This window comes from Lissotriton helveticus, chromosome 7 (assembly GCF_964261635.1).
Source record: "Lissotriton helveticus chromosome 7, aLisHel1.1, whole genome shotgun sequence".
Classification (NCBI taxonomy): Eukaryota; Metazoa; Chordata; class Amphibia; order Caudata; family Salamandridae; genus Lissotriton; species Lissotriton helveticus.
In genome coordinates this window covers 1,463,835,903-1,463,852,639 of record NC_136068.1, presented here as the reverse complement: position 1 = coordinate 1,463,852,639, position 16,737 = coordinate 1,463,835,903, and the positions used below count along the sequence as shown (strand labels likewise).

The 16,737-nt window shown below is 47.4% G+C and overlaps 1 protein-coding gene across 2 annotated transcripts in view; it reads left to right on the top strand.

The window, feature by feature from the left end:
- LOC144770369 (CD209 antigen-like protein C) overlaps positions 1 to 16,737 on the top strand; it is a 92,625-nt gene that overhangs the window by 59,535 nt on the left and 16,353 nt on the right. For both annotated transcript variants that reach the window (XM_078654837.1, XM_078654836.1), the window contains 2 exons: positions 13,453 to 13,563; positions 14,676 to 14,738. In XM_078654837.1, coding sequence (XP_078510963.1) covers positions 13,453 to 13,563; positions 14,676 to 14,738 — 174 coding nt within the window. The remainder of the gene's footprint in view (positions 1 to 13,452; positions 13,564 to 14,675; positions 14,739 to 16,737) is intronic.

The following is a 16,737-nucleotide window of genomic DNA, read 5'->3' as shown; positions in this document are numbered from 1 at the left end:
ATGTAAGAGCGATGTTCTAATATGTGGATGATAGTTTCCATTATATCCTCGAATAGGGCATCTTGATAATTGCCGGGTGGGGCATATTTGTTAAAGAGCAGCATTGCCTTTTGGGGAGCGGTGATGTGTGTTTGCAGTGCCACCTTGATGCACTGAAGACTTTCGGAATTGGTCTCAACGATTTCTTGAGACCATAAGTATTCCTCTCTTAGCAGAATTGCCAATCCACCCTTTGCATGACCCCAAATGGATTCTTTTGCAGGGATGTCATAAACATAATAGCCTTTCTGGCAGAAAGTTTTTGTTGCCCAGGTTTCCTGTAGGGCCAGGATATCGGGATGATTTTTAGTGGCTTCGATCATTTTATTAGTAGTTTTCCCAGCCATGTTCCATGAAATGATCTCCAAGCCATTACTAAACAGTATATTGTTGGAGGTTAGTAGTTTTTTTGCTGTTTAGCGTCTCCGAAATCCAAGACCAAGGTTTTGTTGTTCTTTTGACCTCGCTCTCTTCTGCGTCTTGGCTCCATACTACCCGTTCACCGTTGTTCACTTGAATTTTTAGTGTATCAGTATTTAAACTTGAAGGGCCATTATACCCTTTATTAGATTTGTTTTTCCTTGATTCTGATTTTTCAATTACGTCATAGCCACTTTTGTGTAATATTTTCTTCTCTCTGAGAATTATCCCGGGAAGTACTGGTGACCAGAATGATACCACCGCTAGTTTGTTGTTTTCTTTTTTGGGAAAGATCACCAAGTCTATTTCATTACTTTTGAGAGATTGTAAGGACGGTATTTGTTGGAGAAGATTAATTATTCTTCCTCGATTTAGTGGCACATTGTCTATGGGAAAAAGTTCTTCAATTATTAAATGCTTTGACGATGTTCCTTCCTCACGCCAGGATGTCTTATCGTCATCTTCACTTGTTCCATTAGTTCTCAGCCCTGATTTTACGAGAGATGAAGCCGGGAGATATTCATCAGCTTTTGGGTTCAAAGATTTCTCGTTCGATATGGTTTTAGTAACTCTAGTTACCTCTAATATGGAAGTATTGGGAATTGTTGTAACATTTTTGCCCTTTTCGATTTTTAAAGGAGTAATTTGTTTTTGAAATTTAAGTTTACGCACTTTTTTTTTGTGTATTCTTCTTTGTGGCTTTCTTCTCCTTTTCCCCCCCCCTCATCCGGGGATTCTTTTGTTTTGGAGATCTTCTCCCCATGATCGGCTATGGGTACATTTTTGATGGTGGTTTCCTGAGCGTCTTTATCACACCCGGTTTTATAAGGATCTATTTTTTTGATTGAGTTCGAAAATATGGAATACTGTTTAAGAATTTTTGAAGGTTCTTCACTGAAGAGTTTTTTCAGAGAATATGTAGTAGAGGCTTTGTAATTTTTCCTTGGTTCCTTTATTTTTCTTTCTATTATTACTACTTCCGATGTTTGAGTACTTATATTACATTTTGTTAAAATTTGGGTATTTTTAGTAGAGTTTGTTAAATGACCTTCCTGATGTTGCATCATGTCAGATACTTGTTGTTTTTTTGTACATCAACTGATCCTTTTTTCTTTTTTCCTCTATTAAGAATTTGAGTATACCGATTTGTACATCAAGGGTATCATCCGAGTTAGCTAGAATATGACCTAAAAAGGTTAGGACAGATTCCAAAATTTCCTGCAAGGTAAAAAGAGCTTTTGACATAGGTGTTACAGAGTTTGCAGAATTTGTGTTAGGAAAAAAAGGGTCGGGGAAGGAATCAAGTGCTGGATTATGATCTGATGATTTTTCCGGAGAACTAGTGAATAACTTATCTGTACATGGTTGTGATTCTGATTTTTTATTTGCTGACATCGTGTTGATACCAATGAGATCCTCAGTACAGATTTGGCTTCCTAAAAGTTTTATCGGAGTTAAGGATGTTGAGTGAGACACCTCTTGATCCAGGATTTGGAGATCCTCTGAGGATGAGATTATCTTTTGATTTTCTTCGAGGTCTAGATCACTTAAGTTTTGAGAGAATTGTTGGATCAGAGAAGAGAGCTGTTTTTCCTCCTTGGTTTCCATGAGGTCTAGGTTATTACCTTCTTCCCGAGCGAGAGTAGGTGATAGTTTTTTCGGTGATAAGGCAGAGAAGTACTTACTTATTGCAGGGGTCCTAGTTATCCGGCCGTGTTTTAATACTTTGTCAGAGGATTTCCTGACTGCTTCCTCAGTGCCCATTCGTTTCATAAATATTGTACGTGATCGTAACTTTTTTAGTGCCATTAACTTGACTAAGGTTCCCCTATTAGGTGTAAGTTGAACTCCTCCTCCGGTAGATTATTTAGGAGATTTTCTTTTGAAGACTGATTAGAATCTACTAGAGGTATGGGTTTTGATTTATCAGGGATCGTTGACGACTCCGGATTCCTATGCCCGAACCTTGGTCTCAGTGATTCAAGTGATACACTCCACGACCTACCTAGTAAGTTCAATGCTTGACATCAAATAGCCAGGGATCCGAGAATGAAATGAAAATAAGGTGGCCCGTCCCGTCCTAGTACGTCCCCGGACGGCCACAGACGGTCCCGCCCTTGTCCCGGGCTTCTCCCGGCGCGCTCACGGCGCGCTCCCGCGTGCGCGGGTTCTACTTCCAGGTTATAGCGGGAGGGGGTGGGAAGAGGACCAGCTGCGGCGAGTCAGGAGAGCAACGCTCGCTGGTCCTCGCAGTCCCGCAAGGGTGGGTGGCGGGTCCTACAGCTCCACTCGATGGGGGTGTGTCCAGATGACGATGGCCTCGAGCGGCGCTCGCGGAGCGGGGGCCGCGGGAGTGGGGTGATTAACAGCGGGTAAGATTCTTGTAGCCCACGGAGTTTAGAGCACAGAGCACAACAGCCACGAAGCACCAGAAGCACCAGAACCCTCTTTCGACAGCAGCAGTGCGCCGAGGTCCCTGCCCGCAGTTCTTTTCTATCCAGGCGGGAGGGGGCGGGAAGAGGCCCAGCTGCGGCGAGTCAGGAGAGCAACGCCCGCTGGTCCTCGCAGTCCCGCAAGGGTGGGTGGCGGCTCCTACAGCTCCACTCGATGGGGGTGTGTCCAGATGACGATGGCCTCGAGCGGCGCCCGCGAGGAGTGGGGTGATTAACAGCGGGTAAGATTCTTGTAGCCCACGGAGTTTAGAGCACAGAGCACAACAGCCACGAAGCACCAGAAGCACCAGAACCCTCTCTCGACAGCAGCAGTGCGCCGAGGTCCCTGCCCGCAGTTCTTTTCTATCCAGGCGGAAGGGGGCGGGAAGAGGACCAGCTGCGGCGAGTCAGGAGAGCAACGCCCGCTGGTCCTCGCAGTCCCGCAAGGGTGGGTGGCGGCTCCTACAGCTCCACTCGATGGGGGTGTGTCCAGATGACGATGGCCTCGAGCGGCGCCCGCGGAGCGGGGGCCGCGAGGAGTGGGGTGATTAACAGCGGGTAAGATTCTTGTAGCCCACGGAGTTTAGAGCACAGAGCACAACAGCCACGAAGCACCAGAAGCACCAGAACCCTCTCTCGACAGCAGCAGTGCGCCGAGGTCCCTGCCCGCAGTTCTTTTCTATCCAGGCGGGAGGGGGCGGGAAGAGGACCAGCTGCGGCGAGTCAGGAGAGCAACGCCCGCTGGTCCTCGCAGTCCCGCAAGGGTGGGTGGCGGCTCCTACAGCTCCACTCGATGGGGGTGTGTCCAGATGACGATGGCCTCGAGCGGCGCCCGCGGAGCGGGGGCCGCGAGAGTGGGGTGATTAACAGCGGGTAAGATTCTTGTAGCCCACGGAGTTTAGAGCACAGAGCACAACAGCCACGAAGCACCAGAAGCACCAGAACCCTCTCTCGACAGCAGCAATGCGCCGAGGTCCCTGCCCGCAGTTCTTTTCTATCCAGGCGGGAGGGGGCGGGAAGAGGACCAGCTGCGGCGAGTCAGGAGAGCAACGCCCGCTGGTCCTCGCAGTCCCGCAAGGGTGGGTGGCGGCTCCTACAGCTCCACTCGATGGGGGTGTGTCCAGATGACGATGGCCTCGAGCGGCGCCCGCGGAGCGGGGGCCGCGAAGAGTGGGGTGATTAACAGCGGGTAAGATTCTTGTAGCCCACGGAGTTTAGAGCACAGAGCACAACAGCCACGAAGCACCAGAAGCACCAGAACCCTCTCTCGACAGCAGCAGTGCGCCGAGGTCCCTGCCCGCAGTTCTTTTCTATCCAGGCGGGAGGGGGCGGGAAGAGGACCAGCTGCAGCGAGTCAGGAGAGCAACGCCCGCTGGTCCTCGCAGTCCCGCAAGGGTGGGTGGCGGCTCCTACAGCTCCACTCGATGGGGGTGTGTCCAGATGACGATAGCCTCGAGCGGCGCCCGCGGAGCGGGGGCCGCGAGGAGTGGGGTGATTAACAGCGGGTAAGATTCTTGTAGCCCACGGAGTTTAGATCACAGAGCACAACAGCCACGAAGCACCAGAAGCACCAGAACCCTCTCTCGACAGCAGCAGTGCCCCGCACTACCTTTCATTGCGATACCTCACGGCCACCTCCCCCACCCAGGGGCCACTCCCCAGGCCGTGAACCATGGCCGCCCCATGCCGTTTTCTCTAGACCTCCCACCCCCACCTCTCCCGTCCCTCCCACACAGCCAGCCCACTCGACCATTAAGGTGACACAAGTTAGGGGCCTACACCTCCCCACCCTGGCTCTCTCATAGGACCGCCTACTGATCTGACCAGCAGCTTTTGGCTTTCTCGCGACGGGGAGCGATAACCTGTATCTTTTGCTGGAAATCTTGGGACCCAATTTACGTCCCTCCCAGTAAGCTCCGGGCATTGTTCCCTCCTTTCTTCACCCCCTCTTTTTCCCTCCCCGCATCATACCCTTGCTCAATTCTTCCTTTCTCACCCCTTAGACAGTACCTCCGGAGGTCCTATCTTAATTGCCTTGGACACTGCCCCACCTGGATTTCTGACAGTGCGCCCTCTCGCATAAGTCGTCTTGCCGCGTTGGGATTAGCGCTTTTTTGCACAATCTTTCTCTGAGACTAGTCATGCGACATTTTCTGTGGCAACCGTTGTCTCCCCTGTTTTTCTCCCCCCTTTTTCCTCCTCAACTTAGGCTCAATTTTAAGTAATTCTTATACTTTCTGCTATCTGTTCCTCTTTTTTGGTCCACCACAGAATGATCACATGTATACAGATATATACATATCCCTTTATCCCTAGCACTGCCATATAAGTAGCAGTAACCTGGTCCTGATGATGGCCTAATACTTCCACGGGCCGAAACGCCGTCGACTTCTACAGCGGAACACTCGACGCTCCCCTCAAGGATACCCCACTTGATTATTTTTGTATACATTACCATTTATTATTCGGTTATCCTAACTATGTACATTTTAACTTTACTTCTTCTTTGTTGCGCCCTTCCCTATTGCTGTACATACTTCCTCACGTGTCACTTACACCGTCACAATCCTTCACGAGCACTAGTGCACAGTATCCCACATGTTACATGTCATTCAATGTAACTTAGTGTCACCTTTCCATATGTTTGATCATATGAAGCTAAATATGTCAAATATGTATATTCACTCAAATACAATTTATATTACAAAAGAAATTTGCCTCCCTGGTTGTCTCCCTTTTTGATTCAACTCTCAGCAATTATTTGTGCTATATGTAACTGACCTCCAATTAACACCCTTTTGAGAAATTGTTGTATGTTATACATGATTGCCCTAGTCTTCTTAGGGTATATGGGCTACCTCCTGTAGTCTGATACTACAGATATACCAGAGGCAGGCATACAGAAGTCCTCCCAAGATGGACAGACTTTAAGAGGTAAGACTTAGAGCCTTATTCACACATCAGTTATTTAGCTGTTTATTTTCAAAACGTTTTTTTTTTTTTTAAACCTTTATTGTGCATGAACAAAGAACAAATACGGGCCCACAACCGTCAGGCCGGCCACAATAATTTTGGAGCACAAATGCGAGCAATACAGTTTCCAGGCGGCACCAGGTGACATCGCAACAATCAAGTAACGTTACACTGACTAGAATCATGTCGCCAGAAGCAGGAGCATTGAAGGTTAAGTTTAAAATTTTCTCCCCAAATATAAAACAGTGAAGAATAGGAATCAAGGAGAACTGAGTCCGTACAATAGCTTCACAACATGAGCAGGCAACATCATCGCATGAAACCACAATGGAAGCTAACACCCCAGGCAGCATGGCGGTACAAAGTAAAACAACAAGACCATCAGCTAGTATTTACGCACCATGCACAGCGCCACCCACTCCCTACTAACCCCAATCGCGGACCCAGAACAGAAATAAGTTAAGAAAAGCGCAGAGAAATAGAGAAAAATAAGGCCCATAGAAACTAAATGTAAAAAACTAAATCCCCCCCCCCCACCCTACATCATGCAGAGGCTACGGCCTACCCCCCCCCGGCAGTGTGTCTGTCGCCCACTAAAGAACCCGAAATATAGACCCAGAAAAGGAGGAAAAGAAAAAGAAAGTTTTAACACCCGAGGAGGGCCACATTCAAGTCTCCCGGACTCCCCGGCCATAAAATACTCTCCACCCTACACGTAATGACCAAATCAAGACCTGCATGCACTAAATGGAATAGGGAGAGACATCGCATGGCACAGCAGCACGCATTGAGGAAGCGTCCCATCCCGGGTCCCCACCTGCCCCTCAGTTACAGTACATAGGAATAGGGCCTCCCTAACCCTGGCCAGATCTCAAGCGTCTCCCTGAACATGAATCCGGAAAAGGACCCGCCCCAGATAGAACAAAGGGGTAAGATGGCCGCCCTCGACAAGGAGAAGGTCCCCAAACACAAAATGGACACCTACAGTCACACGCAATGATAGCGATCCAGAAGAGTTCCGTCCCCAGTTCTGCCCGCTGTTGCATAAAACAAGGAACTGAGGCCGCACCGTACATGGCAGATACAGTCAAGAAAAATAGTTGCAGCGCCAGCGGCTCCATGAACAAAAATAGAAATTCAGTATCTGGGAACCGTGGCAGGATGGGAAACAGTGTAGGATCGACGGGATGAGCTGACGGCAGTCCGCTAGAGTAATCTCTGTCAGAAAGTTGCTCCATTGCGCAGTCACGTGGCAACAATGTTTCTCTATCAATGCAAAGAGGGGGCCGATCGGTGCAGCAAGGGGAGCCGGCAGGCGAGGCACCCTCCGATCCGAGAGCGGCATCATCCAGCTTCGCGCCGAGTGCGCGAACACACTCATGCCATTCTGCCCTCAATTCGGCAATCGCGGCAATAACGGAGGCACGGGTGAAAACAGGCGGGCGATCCAATGTATCCACAAGCCGAGGTGCACCAAAGTATTCCACACACTTCTTGATGCCATGCAGGGCGACCCAGTCGGGAGCCGAGATGTAGTCCACCATTACCACAGAGGGGGCGGCCGCCATGTTGAACACAATAGTGGGTTCACCGATCGCGTAGGCGAGTCTTACAGTAGGCAGTGGGAGTGCGATCTCACAGCATAATCCGGGCCCGCCACTATTGAGCGACAAGCAACAAAGTGGCCCTCGTGCGGGATCAAGCTGGAAGAAGCACAAAGGCGAGCCCATGCGGCCAGGTCCGTGCCAACAAAGAAAGGAACAGCGCGGCACACCTCAGCGTCGCATGAAGAAGGAGCAGCAGTGGAGACCCACAATCGGTCGATTCACACCGTCCACTGGAGGGGCCGGTGCAGGCGCCCTCACAGCCCACAGATTGGCAGGGGATGGCAGTCACATCACTCATCGGTCAACCCTCAGGAGCTCCAGCCGTCTCCGGCGGTGCACAGCGACACGGGGACCGGTCCCAGGGTTCGGCAATGGCCGTCGGGTCGGCACGCCAATATCACCAGCAAGTGGGCAGGTAGGGACACCGGAGAAACACCCCCGGCAACGGCGCGCTTTCTTCGTCCTTCCGCGGCAGCGTTGTAACAGGATAAGGGACAGGATAGTGTTGCAGGAAACACAGGCTCGGGGAGCCGGGCGACTACTCGTCCGTCTCCGCCGCCATCTTGGCTCCTCCTCGAACGTTTTTATTTTCGAAATGCTTACTACTTTTACTCCTACTGGCATCTATGCATTGGGTAGCAAGTAACAACGGAATCAGTAAATGTACAAAAATGAAACTAGGCAAAAAATACATAAAGCACATCATGCATTTAGAACTACCCACTAGTGCAGTAGATGTGCCAATGCCAAAATAGATACTGCACCATGGAGATTAAATTCAAAATTGATATTGGATCTGTACATTCTGCAAATAGTTTGCATCATGTAACAATGAGAACTGCACATTAAAAAACTGAAGTGCAAAAGTCTTCATGTCCCTATAACCAAACATTAAAAACAAGGCTTGTCATGCCACTCCGAATGCACTACTTGCAACAGCAGCTGCTCTTGTCAATGACTGAACAGGAAACAGCATTTAAAACCCAGGCTTAACCACACGTGCCATTTCAATGCAAGCCGAACAACGATTGCCTTAACCACGCATATACCTTAACCACGCATATGCATGGTTAAGGCAGTCAGTGCTCTAGATGCAGAGCAGATGGGCAGGGAGGGGAAAAGGAAGGATCGGGACAGGAAGGACCAGGATGTGGCTTGGTAAGTAGGGCAGGGGCCAGGGGTTGGGGGGTTGGGAACGTTTTTAGGGCTGAGGGCTGGTTTTTGGGCTCAGGGCAGGAGCTGGGGTTGAGGTAGTTTTTAGGCCTGGGGGCTGAGTTTTAGGGCTCAGGGTAGGTGGTCGGGGAAATTTTTAGGGCTGGGGTGGGTAGGTTATATGGCTGGGGGCCGAGTTTTAGGGCTTAGGGCAGGGGAGGCTGGGGTGTGAATTTTACCATGCATATACCTTAACCTATCATGCCTTTACAATGACATTTGTTGTAAAGGCATGCATGGTAAAGGTGTGCGTGGGTCAGACACAGTCATTGTTAAGATAGTGTTGTTCAGGCATGCGTACTTTAGAGAGTCATTGTTCCATATACAACCTGACTGCACAGTTGAGTGACAACTTATGCCATAGCTGTGCATCCAGTTTTGCTTTCGTGATCCGCACAACAGCCTCCTTAAAATAAAGTGCTTGACAAACAAGAAGGAGCCTATTCCTGGTCTGTTTAACAACAAGATGATTGGTGGCTTTATGTAGATTGTTTTCTGGCATTCAATTTAGGATTGAGGAACCTTAGGCTAAGGAACTCTAGACGGATGCCGGACAAGAGTATTGGTTGAGTGACTGTTCTACATATGTGCTAGAGAACGAGGCCATATAAAGCCAGGCTTGAACACTATAGAATTAGGGGTTTCAAAACAAAAGCTAGGTATTCTAAGTTAATTGATTTGGCAAGTCCAAACATCATAAAGTGGCTAAAGATCTGTAATTATGGATTGTTTACAACAACGTTTTACAATATGGCCACGTGAACATGCGTAGAAAAATCTCATTAGTGTTTAAGTGGATTAAATGTGTTCAGTTCTGATTCAGCAGAGAAGCAGGTTAACTGTAAGGAGCAAGACCACATGCCACTTTGCATACAATTGAATTTTAGCGTGCAAATTCTATAGCTAAAATGTATTGCTGCATCCTTCTTGCAAACATCTCCCCATAGCTATGTTTCTGGGTTTCAAAAATGGAATAAACCATGACTTGTTCAGATCTGGGCACCTCTCTGGCACCTTCTGCTCCTCTTGGCATAGGAGAAACAAAAAACTCATGATTGTGGTGTTGCTCAAGGATAGAAAGGATCCCTGGATTTATCTGGGATAGAGCATGCCATATTAAAGGGTTGAATTCAATGAAAACCTTTGGATATATGGGTCTAAGAGAAGGCCGGCCTTTGAGGCTTTACAGTCCTTTGAAAATACCAGTTAAGATGCTGGTCCCAGCATTGCAGCTTACCAGAGAAGAGTTGCATGGTTTGAGTGAAACAATATGGGTAGAGGAAGAGGTATCACATGCCCATTGATCCAAGGAGACACCTCAATCTCTATTGAAAACTGGAGGTTTCTGCATGTTATGGAACAATAGCTATTAAAAGACATATAAAGCCAAGTGCCAAAAGCTAAAGGCATACCTTCTTCTAAAAGATCATTATTCTGGTTGTTCAAGTCACCTGGGGTGCAATGCCACTCAAAGAGATTGCAACTAGCATTCCAGGGGAGCACACTCTCCTAGCCACGCCTAAGTATTGTCCCATCTACAGAAGGAATAGGGTGCTGGGATGACCATTGCGAATATGAAGCACGTAGTGCAATGAAAGTGACTGGGCACTGTAACCTGAGACCCCTGTGGCAAAGGTTCACCTGTAAGGATGAGGCAAATGCTGCCTCATACTGATGACAGAGTTCAGTGGTAAATCTAGCGATTGAGGCTATCATTCCATCTTACTCGCAATGAATGATGTGCCTGGTAACAGGAGTTAAAACACACATGATGTAGTGACCTGGGGAAGGGCACTACGACCCTGCAATGGACAAGCGGGACAGTAGGGAACCGGACACCACATCCGGTCAAGAGTGTGGGGATGGGCACTGTGGAGAGACGGGGACGAGGAGAGGATGTATGCAAGACCAGCTGTACGCGAAAGCGGGGATATTCCAGGAGACAATAAGGCAGGTGTTAAGGCCGGTACAGAACAGCCTAAACTATAGTGATGACATTTTGGTATTTGGAAAGACAGATAAAGACCATGACACAGCTCTGCGTCAAGTGTGCACACAACTGGAGCAAGCGGGCCTAACATTGAATGGAGACAAATGAGAGCTAGGGAGAGGGGAATTGGTCTTCTTCGGACACATATTCTCCTAGCAAGGGATGAGGCCAGACCCCAGTAAAGTAGCTACGCTGAAGAATGCAACTCCACTGATGGATGTCGCAGAAGTGAGATCGTTTCTAGGGCTTGCCAGCTACTATACTCGATATATACAAGACTTTGTCATGGTGAGAACACCGCTAAGAGAGCTGACTAAACAAGGACAGAAGTTCATCTGGTCTCAGGAATGCAACAAGGCTTTCGAGGAAATTAGGCAAGCGGTGATGACGGTGGAACATCTCGCTTACTTTGACCCGCAACTCTGCACTGAACTGACTGTCGATGCAAGCCTGGTAGGACTAGGGGCAATACTAGCGCAGCATCTGCCAGGGAGAGACTCACCCAGGAAAATTGTGGCGTATGCAAGTAAAAATTTAACAGACATTGAGATGGCATACTCGCAACCAGAAAAGGAAAGCCTAGCAGTGGTATGGGCGTGTGAACACTATCACATGTTCATCTACGGGAAGTCATTCACCATCATAACGGACCACCAAGCACTGGTAACGACCTAAGGCAGCCCGTCAGCCAAAATGCCACCCAGGATTGACCGTTGGGGCATAAGGCTGATGGACTTTGACTTCACGATTGTGCACCAGCCAGGGAAAGAACACAACCCAGCAGACTACATGTCGAGACACCCGCTGGCACAGGCGCAAGTGACGACGTCGATGGCAGAAGAGTACCTAAATTTCATACTAAAGCAAAACACCCCGGCATCGATAACACTAGTGGAGCTAGCAAGGGATACTAAGGAAGATGCCACGCTGCCAATGGGCATCGAGACTATGAGACGACAGAGATGGAGACACGTCAACAATAACTGCACATGGGGAGAAGGAGTGTGCAAGGAAGAAGTGCTGGCTCTAAAGAAGATACATGAAGAACTGTCTGAGACAGACACAGGAATAATGATGCGAGGGGCAAGGATAGTGATACCAAGTTCACTCAGGCGGCAACAGGTAAATCTGGCGCATGAGTCACAACGAGGCATAGTAGCAACGAAGAAACTGCTAGGAGAAAAGGTATGGTTCCCTGGCCTAGACCGCATGCCACCTCTGTCAAGTGACAGGATCACCAGCCAAGAATGAACCACTCCAAATGTCCGAACTTCCAGGAGCGGTTTGGACAACATTAGCAGCTGATGTCTTTGGGCCGCTGGACACAGGCAATTATCTGCTTGTGGTCATTGATGAGTATTTGCGATTTCCTATAGTGCAGCATGTGTCATCAACCTCAGCAACAGCAAACTTACCAATACTGGACAACATATTTGCAGCATGGGGCTCACCAAAAACATTAAAAACAGACAATGTGCCTCCATTCTCAGGAGAAGAATTCCGCAGATTCATGGCCTACCTAGGGATAAATCACAGGAAGATAACTCCGCTGTGGCCTAGGGTGAATGGAATAGTGGAGAGGTTCATGGGAACATCAAAAAGGTTGTTCAAAGAGCAAAGGTGGCGCAGATATCACTTGCTCAAGCTCTGTGCCAGATGCTACGTGACTACAGAAACACGCCTCACAGCTCCACAGGAAGATTCCCGGCGGAGCTAGTACTGGGAATAACAAGCAGGACGAGACTACCACAAGTAGAAGCGATCATGGCACCAGAACACAGCAGCATTGAAGCTAAGGTCAAAGGGGCGAAAGAAAAGATGAAAAAGTATGCATACGCCAGGAGACACGCCATCCCGTCACACCAAAAGGAAGGGGACACAGTGGTAGTGAGTCAACGACAACAAAGGAAATCAGACAGCATGTTCTCCAAAGACCTGCTAACAGTAACAAAAGTGAAGGGCCCAATGATCACGGCAGAGTCAGAACACCAGAGGATAACAAGGAACAGCTCACACTTCAAAGGACTGAAGGAGGAGAATGAAGAAGACCAAGATGAGGAAACAGCTGAACGAGAAGGGTCGGAGCGCAACAGACAGGAAACACACAATAGTGAGGGACCAGCAGAAAAACAACAGATGGAGGCCGGACCAAGAAAAGCATGCAGACAGCCTAAAAGACTAATAGTAGAAATGTAATGGTCGGAAGCACACCGGCATGTGCTGAGGCAGAGTTGCATCTGCATGTGCATTTCTTTGGGACAATGGGGGGAGATGTAGTGACCTGGGGAAGGGCTCTAGGACCCTGCAATGGACAAGGGGGACAGTAGGGAACCGGACACCACATCCGATCAAGGGTGTGGGGATGGGCATTGTGGAGAGACAGGGACGAGGAGAGGATATATGCGTGACCAGCTGTACACGAAAGAGATAATAAAGAAGTCACAACCTCATACCTGTGTCCGGTGTACTTTGTGGGGTCCGTGGATGTGACACATCACAATGATGATTAATGGGGTAATCACAACCCCCAGAGATACCATTTCAGCAAGTGGTATCTGCTGGGGCAGGAATGACCATCTTCATTACCAATTGCTCATAATGTGCGCCAAACTCTGATGGCTGCAGAAGCGCACTAATGTACCCCTAGAAATGAAAAGTGAGAGAGAATTGCTGTGTCTGAGTAATTGTTTGTATGAAGGATGCAAACTGCCAAGGAATGAATGGTACCTGTTGCAAAGATAGTCGGAGATTGATATCTGCCAATTCTCATTTTTTACAGAAGGGAAAGACCTTGAGAAAAAGCTTCGCCTCTGGAGGATAATAGCCATCACTGTGACCCTACTCATCATATTCGTTATCATACTTGTAGTCGCCATCTTCTTTACACAATGTAAGTGCATTTCATATGAGCATACCTGAAAAAAACTAAAAAATCCTTAAATCTTCGTTGCAATTGGGTCTAGTGTCATGATTCCTAAGAGAATCTCACACGTTCTAGCCTCAAGTCAGAAAAATATACTCATTTCCATACATGGTGGCAACAGTGGCCAACTGGTGTTACATAAAGTATAATAGACATTCAGGGCCTTATTTATGAGCCCCTTGCGACACTTTTGCACTGCCATTGCGTTACTTTTCGTGATGCAGAGGCAGAGTAAAAAAAATGTGCCACAATGCGCCATATTTACAAAGTGATTCATCTAGGCAGATGCATCACTTTGTAAACCCCTGAGCCACATTATACCTGCTTCAGGTATAATATATACAGGGTGGGCGATCCCCTGCAAGAAAGCCTCATAGTAGTGGTGCAGTGAAATCTATCATATTTCACTGAGCCACTTCTAGGATGCCTCTGCGCCAAAACCTTACGCATGCTTCATAGCAGGCGTAAAAGCGACGCAGTGCAATGTATATGGGCCTCCCCCATGCATTGCTGGAGTTACATCATGCTTCCGGCACATCTCCAGCGATGCATGAGTTTTGCGCCAACAGATACATCAGAATTCTTGACGCATCTGTCATTGCTCATGATATGGAGTGCCGCACAGTAAATACAGTGCATCCATGGTGTTGCAAGGATAGCGCACTGAAAAGAGTTGCATCACTGTTTTACCGCAGCAATGCAACACTTTCATAAATGAGGCCCTCAGTGTGTAAGTTTGTCACAACTTATGTTGACTCAGTCTTTTCTCAGTCATTGGTCCAAGAGTAGAATGAGCTGGCCTACCTTTTAACCTCATCATTGCGGCCATCCTTATCGGGTGGAACATTTGACCTGGACCAGAACTGGGGAAAACTGAATACAAGAACTTCCTAATGTGGGCCAATGCACATTCCTTTGTCTCTCTGCACCAGCATCACTCCTGCATAATAAAGTGTCACTTGATAGTCCAAATGAAGACCAAACCACAGTAGAAGGAACTTTGGTTAAGGTTATTTAAGAATACATTGCTCACTATCAACATATACTTGTCAATTTACATCCACCTTTTTTCCTTACAGGTAAAAAAGAGATCGGCAATTCAGGACTACAAAAGTTGAAGGCAGATATCTGTGTGAACAACGGTAATTGACTGAGTGTGTACTTCAAGCACCACTACCACATATACTACCACTTACACTCCTACTAATAGGAATAGGACAAATTGAACTGCATTGTTTATGGCTCCTAACCAAGCTGCTCATGGTAACCACGCTGTTATTTATTGAGATTATGTTTTTAGGTCTGATCTTTGAAACAGATTTAGTTGTCTCGCCAGACTACTGGTGTTAAAAAACATACCTAATATACACACATATGGGGCTTTTAGTCTAAAGCCTTCATTGACTGGCCTGTTAAACTGTCATTCACAATTTGGTTCCGCCCAACACAGCATACAACAGGCAGATCCACTTCAGCCATTGGCTCCCTTTACTCTGAGTGACAGCATTTTTCCCTTGCACATATGCACATCCTCATTGTTGTCAAGCATCTCCTTTAATTTTATTGTATTACTTAATGTATTGGACGCTTTGACTCCAATACTCCTACGATATTAAAGCAGCTTGTTGCTGCAGTTCATAGAAGCATAACTGCATCTCTTTTCATTTCACTTTCTTTAGCATTTATATCAGACCTTAATTTGAGCCGGTGGTTTCCGACACTGGCACTTAATTTTTCAACATGGTACTGTCTGTCTATGTTAGAGAAGAGCACAGCAACGGATGTTTATTAACTAAATATACATTAAAATAACTAATGCCTGTTGACCAAGGCATTCTTATAGCATTGGTGGTAAGGAATAATATTGTCACACTTGTAGGAGTGTGATAGTGGTGGTGGTATGAGACAGGCACCACTGGCAGGGGGAATGGATAGTGCAAACTGCCGTGGCCTAATAACGAGGGCCGTTGTACTTCTGTTTTTTTAAATTACAAATTAAGCACTGCTGTGCATGTTCTTCTACAACCTATACCAGGTGCTCCTGCTGCTAGCGAAGGCATCGCTCATCAGCGAGGGAGCAGCATCTGAATTACATTTCATTGCTAGGGTGGCCACCTGTTCTTTATTTTGTCCAAACGTTTGTTGTCCGATAACTGCTGTTCTTATTGACGCATTGTTTGTAACTTTACCCCTGCATGCCTGTTAAATGACAACAGCTAATCAGATGGTGCAATATATCCGCCAGTCACTACCATGTGTCCGGTACTCTGTGGTACACTGTAAAATGATCTAAGATTGGCTCATCTCGCAGTGAGCAGCAGGGGCTGGAGGCCAATACATTTTTTCCAGGGTTGTAGTTGGTAGTGTGTTGGCATTACAACAGATTGACAGCCCTGTGCCACACCACACATACACAAACAAGCTGGCTCTGAAGTGAGGAAGCAGAGATATGCTTCCTGCGTCTGTGCGTCAACCACAAACAGATTGCATGCGCACAGCGCGTGTTGTGGTGATTATCTGACAACACAACGCGCCAATGTTTGTATTACAAAACCTCAAGTAATCTTCCTTCTTCAATAGGAAGGTACTTTTCTGGAAATGTTACGGAAAATCCTTGTGAGCACACGCGGAATCCTTACCTCAGCATGAGCGTACAATAGGAGATAACAGACCTCACTTGCGGTTAAGTGTAAATGAGGGTGCCCCTCTTGCAGAGGAGCAGTAGGTTGACAAAGACAGAACATACATGATGTGCCAGAGGGTACAGCTGGAAGACCTATGGTGAGTTAGCCTGGGGTTCCACAATGCAGAATCTTGAGTACATTGCAACTGTATTTGTTCTTTGATCAGCAGCCTTTGAAGTTCCTTTGATATAGGTGCAATATGGTCATATAATCACAGACAATGATGCAATTCTCTGCTAAATGTCATGTTATGTTATGCTAAAACTATTTATATAGAGCACATACATCAGACAGTTTCATGGCGCTGGATACAGGAAAGAGCTTGCAACTCATCAATTCATTCATATGCCCAAGAGAACAGCCAGATTTTCAAGAGTCGTCTGAATCTTCAATAGCACGATGATGATCTGATGTTAAGTGGATTGAGTTCCAGAAACAAGGGCCAGAACGGAAAATG